This window comes from Andrographis paniculata, unplaced genomic scaffold, assembly GCF_009805555.1.
Source record: "Andrographis paniculata isolate CXL003 unplaced genomic scaffold, ASM980555v1 Contig46END, whole genome shotgun sequence".
Classification (NCBI taxonomy): domain Eukaryota; kingdom Viridiplantae; phylum Streptophyta; class Magnoliopsida; order Lamiales; family Acanthaceae; genus Andrographis; species Andrographis paniculata.
Genome location: NW_026137580.1, coordinates 2,194,626 through 2,204,934, shown reverse-complemented (window position 1 = coordinate 2,204,934; position 10,309 = coordinate 2,194,626). Strand labels below are relative to the sequence as shown.

Here is a 10,309-nt window from a genome sequence, read left to right as displayed (position 1 = left end):
TTGCAGCGCATGGTAGTAGCAAGGCAGATTTGTGTAACTATCTCTATCTCTTCCATTAATAGACCTTATTGCATACTACATACTTTATCTCTAAAAGTGTCTGATATCCAATTTGCAGCTGCATGCTGATGGTCTCGAAACTGCAATAAGCTCAAATAACATGTATGTTGCAAGTTTCAAGTAGGGATCCCAAAGGTGCAATTGGCAACATGGTTTGAGGTATAAATCTGCCAACCATAGCTACTATTGATACACAAGACTATAACTTTCTTCGAGTAATTCTTATGGTACCTATGTTTTTTGCTTCGTGATTCAATAATTCCTCAATGAATTTCTAAACTTTTTGTACGCCCTTGAATGTATATTCCTCCCCAACAATGCATCTCTGTATTGAAATATGGTTCATACTCTGATCGACAATCATAGCACTGGTCATTTCATCTTCATCAAATCATGTACCTTCTGCTTCATCCCTACAGAACAAACAAAATATTACGAATCAAATATTCTTCAGCTTTTTGTATTACTGTTCAAAATGATTTTTAAAGTGTGTTCTTTTTTTTCAAAATACCCGCATATTTTTCCAAAAAAAAAAACTAATATATTATGTACATGCATTATTTTTCTATTACCTATACAATTTTTTACATCTCACATAAAAAAAATTTCCTTCAAACCAAAATGCAAAACAAACAAACCCTTAGATTTTTTCATTCATTAAATTGATAAAAAAAAAAAAAGAAAAAGAAAAACAAAAGGAAGAAGAAGATAGGTATCCATCTTACTTTACAGGGTACATACTGAAAGTGCACGGTTAATTACATGTCATATAGGGTATTTGGGAATGCGTTTGCATCTATTCACCATGTTCAACTAAGAAATACAATATAATATCTCAAGCTACATATATTTATCTCATTTGTAATAGTCCACCTACCCTACGTCAAACCAATAGATAATAACAATGGCATCTAGTAAAAAAGTAAATGTCTATAAAGTACTTTCAACCTTACTTTCCCACTAAAGGTTTTTAGAATATTTTATGGGTTTGAACCTCGCAAACATTTGCAAAAATGCAAATCCAATGACTAACTATCTAAAATCAAGTTAAAAAAAAAAAAAAACTGCACTCTCGTATGTCATAGTCATATAATAATATTTGTCAACATAATTTATAAATATGAAGGTAACTTATTACTAACCGTATATCTCAAAAAATAATGAATACATGCATTATTTCAGCTAAAAGTCAACACAATAATGATAACTTTTAGACATATTGTGCATATATATATATATACATAAGTGCTTACAATTCATATTTTTAGAATGGATACATTTCTAATTTCAACCTATTATAAAATTGTTTTAAATTAAAGACTTGGATAGTTGTTACATACATATGTCCAATCTTGTAATGAATTAGCAAGTTTTGTTACTCACTCCTAGAATGTGCATCCATGTCCACAAATATAACCTAACAAAATATGCGTTTTTCACATATTTAACATATCATTGTTGTACAACAATGTCATATAGTTTTTTTGTAGTGGTATTAACATCTTACACATATGACTCAGTCAAAAAAAATTTATTTCTATTTCTCTCCTAAATAAACAATATCTACATTTAAAAACTCTCTATTTTTCTATAAAACTAGTTTAAGTTAATTATAAATATATTATTTATTTTTATTATATAAAATTATATTATCTACAAACTGATATACATATTTTATATATTTTATTGAAATATAATGCTAAAAATATTTAAAAATACGTATTCTAATTTTTTTAATCATATATATTAATTCATATTTTTAAAATATCAACAATACTACTCATATAAAAAATAATAAAATAATATCATAATATACTTTTAATAATTTATTAATCTATACTACCTAAATAAGTGTGCAAAGAACAAATGAGTTATATGTTCCGAAACAAAAATAATAATATTTACATACAAAATAAATTAAAGGTTCTTATATAACTATACTATGCTAATCCAAATCAACAATAAAATTTTATTCTCTCATTTCTTTGAAGTTCTTTTTAAAAAAGAAAAATCAATCGATGAAAAAAAAATATTTTAACAATTATTTTTTTGTGAAACTGTTATGTGGCTTTGTCCAATATTGGAGTATTTTAAGAAGTGAAGAAAAATATTGTCCCACATTGCTTGTGGTGACAAATTTTCCATAAGTCATTCTCTATAAATTGGTAGCCTTGGGTTGGGTTTTAGAGACACACCAAAATTAGACAAGTAGTCTTTCTATATATATATTTGTGGGTTACTTGTTTTGCTTTGAGGGTGTTTTGGGGGATTGAAAGTTGTGGGCTTTAGAATTTTTATTCGAGCCTATTTTGTATTCTCTCTTGATAGTGAAAGTTTGCCCCACCTTTGCCCGTGGATGTAGGTCATCTTGACAGAACCACATATATCCTTGTGGCCTTTAAATTTCTCGTTCTTATTTTTGTCATTGTTAAGGTTCTGCAAATATTTGACGTGGTCATAATTCTAACAAATTGATATCAGAGCCCTTGTTATATTTTTGGGAATCTTTTGTTACCACACAATGACAATCATAAGGACGATAGTGAAGAAGTTTGACAGAAATGTCAATTTTGGGATGTGCAGCTCAAGATTAAGGCCATTTTGGTCCAAGGTGAAATTAATTTGGCTATCCAGTGTATTGAAAAAATGTCCAAGGATATGGAGAAGTCCAAATTTTTTAAGCTAGATAAGAAATCCCATTTGAGCATTATCTTAAATCTCTCTGATGAGGTTTTGCATGAGGTTTCTACGGAAACTTCGGCTAAGGCAATGTGGGATAAGCTTAAGGCTTTGTACATATAGAATACTATTGAGAATCGTTTGTACCTAAAGCAAAGCCTTTATATGCTTCGAATGGCGGAAGGTACATCATTACTCTCCCATCTTGATAATTTTGATTCGATTATTATGGATTGGAAAATATCAATGTTAAGATAGATGATGAGGATAAGGCATTGCTACTTTTGTTCTCATTACCCCAATCTTTTAAGAATTTTCGTGATATTATGATTTATGAAAAAGAATTATCTCTTATCAAGAAATCAAGTCTGCTTTGAAATCTAATGAGCAAATAGATAGAGATATCACTGGAGAAAATATTGGGGTTAATGCTGAGAGCCTAGTTGTTAGAGAGAGATCTGATAAGAGAAACTATGACAATAGTAAATCTAGATCGAAATCTAGACATCGGAATATAAAGTGTAACTATTGTCATAAGATAGGGCACAATAAAGTTGATTGCTTTAAGTTGAAAAATAAGCAAAAGGGAAAATCGGTTGAAAAGAAAGATAACATTGTTGAAGGTAGTGTTGCTGCTGATGATAGTGAGGTTAGTATTTTTCTTGTCTCACATGATAGGGTGCGATATACATATGAGTGGATTTTGGATCCAAGATGCTCTTATCACATGTGTCCCAATAGGGATTTGTTTGCTACTTATGATTCAGGCAACGAAGGAACTGTCTTAATGGGCAACAACGTTGTTTGTAATATTGTGGTTAAGGGCACTGTTCGTATCAAGATGCATGATGGCATTGTGAGGACACTTACTTATGTTTGGCATGTCCCTGATTTTAAAAAGAATCTGATCTCTTTGGGGACAATTGAGGCACGTAGTTGCAGGTACACGAGTCAAAAGGGTGTTTTAAATATTTTCAAAGGTGTTCTCGTGATTATGAAAGGTATCCGATCTGGCATCTTGTATACTTTGCAAGGGACAATTGTTACTGGGCATGCAGTTGTTTCATCATCCTCACTGGTTGAATCTGACATCACCAAGTTATCGCATATGGTTTTGGGGCATATGAATGAAAAATGCTTGGGAATCTTAAGCATAAGAGGACTTCTTTGTAGACAAAGTATTGGATCATTGAAGTTCTGTAAGAATTGTGTATTCAAAAAGCAGAAAAGAGTGATTTTCAAGTCATCAGCAACTCACAAGACGAAAGGTACACTTGACTACATCCACTCTGATCTTTGGGGTCCATCTTATGTTTCATCTAAGGATGGTGTCAAGTATATGCTGACTTTTATTGATGAGTACTCAAGAAAGGTTTGGGTATATTTTTTGAAGAATAAGAATAATGTTTTTCTAACTTTCAAACAATGGAAAGTTTTGATTAAAAAGAAAATAGGAAAACAAATCAAACGGTTGAGAACCGATAACAACTTGAAATTTTGCAGAGGGGAGTTCATTGAGTATTGCAAGAAAGAAGAAATCGTTCGACATCGCATAGTGAGGATGACACCTCAATAGAATGGCGTGGTTGAACGTATGAACAGAACACTCTTGGAAATGGCGAGATGTATGATCTCCAAAATATGATTAACTAAGAATTTTTGGGCTGAAGCAATCAACATGGCTGCCTACATTGTCAATCGCTCTCTGAATTCTGCTCTCAACTTCAAAACTCCTGAAGAAGTTTGGTCAGGTACTCCTACTGATTATTATAATGCAAGGATTTTTTGGTGTTCATCATATATGCATGTAAATGAAGGAAAATTGGAGCCTAAGGCTAAGAAATGCATTTTCCTTGGTTATGCTTCTGTAGGGAAATGATATAGATTATGGTGTCCTGATCTCAAATCTCCAAAATTTGCAATCAGTGGAGATGTTACCTTTGATGAAATGGCTATGTTGTCTAACAAAGAATCTTTGAGTTTAAGTGAGAATACACAGAAGCAGGTGCAATTCGAAATTGGTTGTTCTAGCACTCCTCAGCCAGACTTTTCTGTTCAACAGACATCAGTTGATATTGAAAGTTCAAAAGAATAGCCATATTCCATAGCCACTAGAAGAAAGTGCAGAGACACTCGATCTCCACAGTGGTATACAGACTTTGTCGCACATGCACTATCTGTTGCAGAAGAAATAAGTGGAGGCAAGGAGCCCCATCTACATATTCAGACGTAATTCAACGTGATGATTATGTTAAGTGGATAGAGGCAATGAATGAACAAATTGAGTCTCTCCACAAGAATAATACTTGGATTCTTGTGAAACCACCGCCAAATAAGAGAATTATTGGAAGCAAATGGGTCTTTAAGAAAAATGAAGGCATTCCAAGGGGTGATAAAGTAAGATATAAAGCACGGTTGGTTGCAAAGGGCTATAATCAGGTGCAAGGTATTGATTGAAAAGATGTTTTCTCACATGTTGTCAAACATAGCTCTATTCGTATTTTGCTTGCTTTGGTTTCCATTGAGGATTTGGAAATAGAATAAATGAATGTTAAGATAGCCTTTCTGCATGGGGAACTTGAAAAGAATATTTACATAAAGCAATCCCAGGGTTTTGAAATCAGAGGAAATGAAGACCATGTTTGTTTGTTGAAGAAATCCTTATATGGATTGAAACAGTCTCCGAAGTAGTGGTGTAAGAGGTTTGACTCTTTTATGTTGAGTAATGAATATTTGAGAAGTACTTATGATAGTTGTGTTTATTTTTGGAAGTTAGCCGACGGTACTCGCATCTATCTATTGTTGTATTTGGATAATATGCTTATTGCTGCCAAGAATATGTCCAAAATTCACTATTTGAAGTTGCAGCTTAGTAGTGAATTTGAAATGAAGGAATTGGGAGCATCAAAGAAAATTCGTGGCATGGATATCCAACGTGATCATGGACAAAGATGGTCTTGACTCAAGAAAGCTATGTTAAGAAGGTCTTGGAGCGTTTTGGAATTAATAATGCCAAACCAGTAAGTGTCCCTTTTGCTAATCACTTTCGATTATCAGCTGCTCAGTCACCGCAATATGTTGAAGTGGAAGAAGAAATGGCGCGGGTTTCTTATTCAAATGCAATCGGTAGTCTTATGTACGCAATGGTATGCACCCGTCCATATATTTCGCAGGTAGTCAGTGTTGTTAGTAGATATATATCTTGTCCTGAAAAACTACATTGGTAGGCTGTGAAGTGGATTCTGAGATACTTACAATGTACTTCGAATGCCTGTTTAGAGTCTGGAAAAAATAGTAACACTCTGGTTGAATATGTAGATTATGATTATGCTGGCGATCTCGATGGAAGAAGACCTCTCTCAGGCTATGTATATTGCATTGGTGGTTGTGCAATTAGCTGAAAAGCATCCTTACAACCAGTTGTGGTATTGTCTTCTACGGAAGCAAAATATATGGCAGTGACAGAGGCAATTAAAGAAGCTTTGTGGTTGAAGGGTCTTTTGGGCGAGCTCAGTCTACATCAGAGTACTACTGTTATTCATTGTGAAAGTCAATGTGAGATGACTAAAAACCAAAGGCATCATGACATAACGAAGCACATCGATGTAAAGTATCACTTCATTCAAGATAGCATTGCTAAAAAGAAGGTTTGTGTTCAGAAAATTGATACAAAGGAGAATCCTACTGATATGTTTACAATAATTCTTCCAGTTCTCAAGTTCAAACAATGCTTAAGTTAGATTGAAGTTATGTGTTCGTGATTCAGCTCGAGGGGGCTTTTGTGTAGAAGGTGGGAGCAAGCTCACTATTTTGTCAATGTTGGACATGCCAATGTGGAGATTTGTTATGTGGGTTTGTCCCACATTTGAGTATTTTTAAGAACTGAAGAAAAATATTGTCCCACATTGCTTGTGGTGACAAATTTGCCATAAGTCATTCTCTATAAATTGATAACATTGGGTTGGGTTTTAGAGACACACCAAGATTAGACAAATAGTCTTTCCATATATATTTGTGGGTTACTTATTTTGTCTTGAAGGTGTTTTGGAAGATTGAGAGTTGTGGGCTTTAGAATTGTCATTCGAGCCTATTTTGTATTCTCTTTTGATAGTGAAAGTTTGTTCCGCCTTTGCCCGTGGATGTTCATCTTGACCGAACCACTTATATTCTTTTGTCGTTTAAATTTTTCATTCTTATTTTTGTCATTGTTAAAGTTTTGCAAATATTTGTTTTGGATTATAATTCTAACATAAACTATACATCCACCTTTAGACTCATGAATCTATTGCCAATAACTTTTGGATACCACAAACACAATAATAGTGTCAATATATAAAACTTTTCAAAGTGTGATCATCTTGACAAATAGTCGCTTAAATTGGGAGATTATTTTTTCACCCAACTGTCGAACTTACTAATAAATACACAAAACAACAATCAGAATTTTACCTTATGAAAGATCCATAATCGACTTCACCATTCGATTCACCACCTTAGGTTGGTAGCTACCTGAGTCGGGTTCAAGATCAATTTCCCCGGTTTAGATCGTTGATAATGTGGTGCAAATTTTTGGAAATGAGAGGCCGTAATGCATTTATCTATATATCGCCGGGAAAATAAACAGAATTGATAGGGAATCGATCACGAGGGCTGAGATAAAAGATAAAAAATAATAATAATAATAAATAAATAAATAAATAGAATTAGAATACATGTAGGAGCAAATATCAATAATTTTCATATACGGGGAGTCCAGCTCAATAAATTTTGTGGTAGAGAGTGGCTGACATTGTCACTTTTTAAACTTTCTAAAACATACTTAAATAAGGTTAATAATTAAATAAAATAAAATTTCATTTCAGCCCGTAGCTAGCCTATTCTATGGCGAGGGTTCCTACATTGTGGTCCTCACATCACATATATTTAACCGCTCACAGCCTATCCTATCGTCCGCCACGTCATCGCACATGGCGGTGACGTGACGTCACGTGACGTTTATCAGAGCTGATTTCGACTTACTCTAACGGAATTAATCACCGTCCTCACTTTTCACGCTAAATCTCAGAAAACTCAGTCCTTCCTTGCATTTCTTCCTCCTCTTCCTCTTCCTCTTCCATGGAGAACAACAACTACTCCTACAACTCCTCCTACCCGGAGTCCGGCCATTCCTCGCCTCTCTCGCGCGAGATCGAGTTAGAAAATCCGCCACCGTGGGAAGGTACGCAGGGTAATCAACCTCCTTCGCCCAACTATAAAGTCAAGTTCATGTGCAGTTATGGCGGAAAAATCCACCCTCGCCCGCACGATAACCAGTTGTCGTACATCGGAGGGGAGACGAAGATCCTCGCTGTCGATCGGGACATCAAATTCGCTTCTCTGCTCTCCAAGCTCGTAGCTCTCTGCGGCGATAATGAGGCTATTTTGTTCAAGTATCAGTTGCCTGGTGAAGATCTGGACGCGCTGATTTCGGTGGCGAATGATGATGATTTGGAGCATATGATGCACGAGTACGATCGGCTGTTTAGAGCTTCGCCTAGGCCTGCGAGGTTGAGGATTTTTGTCTTTCCTAGCCTGAATAATCCTAGCCTGAATTCGTCTCGGAGTTTCGAATTTGAGGATGTGAAGACGGAGAAAGATAGGTTTGTCGAGGCGTTAAATACGGCGGCGCCCCCTGCTGTTGCGGCGGCGGCGCCTCAACTGCAACCGCCGCCGGCGAATGTTGATTTTTTGTTTGGTTTGGAGAAGCCAAACGTAATGGCAGAAGTGGAAGATCCGGTGGTTCATCACGACATGGACGAAAAGTTAATCGGATCGGATCCGATACAGAAGCACATTCACGATCTACAGAGGCTGCGGATGGAGGATCAGGAAGGAATGATCTATGGCAGGAAAATCGACGATAATCCAGTGCTGACGCCCGGCGGGGGAGAGTATTACAATTACAATTACAATTACATTAATTACAAAGTTCCGGTAAAGAATATCAGTCAGGCGCCGATTCCCGGCGGCGTTCCGGCGTACTGGACAGAGAAACAGTTACAATCTCCTCCTGGCGGTGGCGGTGGAGTATTTCGAGCGGGCAGTAACGAACAACAAGTGTACATGATACCAGGTGCTGGTGGTGGTGGTCACGTGAGAGCGGTGCCAACTCCAAGCCAAGGAGGAGGATACTATACAGTTCAGAGGATGATACCTCCCGAACAAGTTCATTTCTACAGTATGATTCCTCCTCAGGCTCAGGCTCAGGCTCAGGCTCAGGCTGTGTCACCGCCCACTTTATCTATACTGCCCCAGCCACAGCCACTGCCACAGAAGACGACGGCTCCAACTCCAGCAGGCCTAGGAGTAGGACTAGGGGGGTACGCGTACGATGGGAGACAGGTGGTACAGTACCACGTCGGAGGAGGAGGAGGAGCCTTGAACGTGCAGGTGGAAGGAAGCAGCAAAGGCGTCGCCCCACTCCCAAAGACGCCTGTTACTACTACGACTCTCTGATACATACATACGTACGTACGTACTTCATTGATTCAACATCACATAACTAATTACTTCATTAATGAATTAATCCACGGGTAATTAATTATGCTTTTTTCTGTCTGTCTGATCTTCTAGAAAATAATGCTAAATATTACAACATGTTTGGTTCATGGCCCTATATGCTCTCCTCTGTGGCTTTCTTTCTTTCTAATTATTGTGGTTTGGTTGCTTTGTTTAGTGTTTTGTTGGGTTGAAGTGATTATCATTTGATTCTTCCACGGGACCGTCTCTCTTCTCTCTATGTCGTGCTTGTTGCTTTTGATTTGACTGTGGGTAAGGTGGGCGGGGGTTGATTCCCATTTGGAACATAGGTTTGAGTTCTCCTTCCGCCTGAATCCACTCCACACCATTCTACTCTACCGACACAATTATAGATATATACGTAGTCTGATGATGCGGTGCCCATACGGCCATACAGTATGATTAGCCTCAACTTATTTCATTTCATATCTCTGTTTCTCCCCAGAATTAGCGTGGGGTTGCTTGGGTTTCGGAGCAAACAAAATATTTTGACAGAGAAAACTGTCATTTTCTTGTTGATTCAAAATATTATTTTTACTATTTTGTTATAGTAGTAGCTATTACAAACTCGTTATGTAATGAATATGTAGTAGTAGTGTGGATGTCTTGTTGGCAACTTAGTAACCATGCATTCATTCAACCTTTGTTACCTATAAATATACATGTCCGAAATGAACAAATAGACAATCAATTCAGATAATCTTTTTACCCCATTTGGCTTTCTCTCTCTTTTATACTATAATACATTAATATATATACTACACTAATATATACATACATATATCTATATTTACCAATATACATATTAATACTTACCAACATATATATTATATTTATTATATAACACGTTATCAGCACGAAGGCTCTTGCCTATTTTATATTTGGTAAGTTTTTATTTTTATACTATCTATATTATCTATTTTCTAAATTATGAAAATCTTGCAAAATTTTCATTTAAACCTTTGTCTCTCACCGACAATAATTTTCTGACTTGGTTCCTGGATGTAGAATT

The 10,309-nt window shown here is 36.0% G+C and overlaps 1 protein-coding gene across 1 annotated transcript; it reads left to right on the top strand.

Moving 5' to 3' along the window:
• Positions 1-7,808: 7,808 nt before the first annotated feature.
• Positions 7,809-9,766, top strand: LOC127252569 (uncharacterized). Its single transcript, XM_051276799.1, has 2 exons — positions 7,809-9,245; positions 9,455-9,766. Exon 1 carries the CDS (start codon positions 7,855-7,857, stop codon positions 9,232-9,234), a length of 1,380 nt encoding a protein of 459 aa, XP_051132756.1. The 5' UTR covers positions 7,809-7,854; the 3' UTR covers positions 9,235-9,245; positions 9,455-9,766.
• Positions 9,767-10,309: the final 543 nt, after the last annotated feature.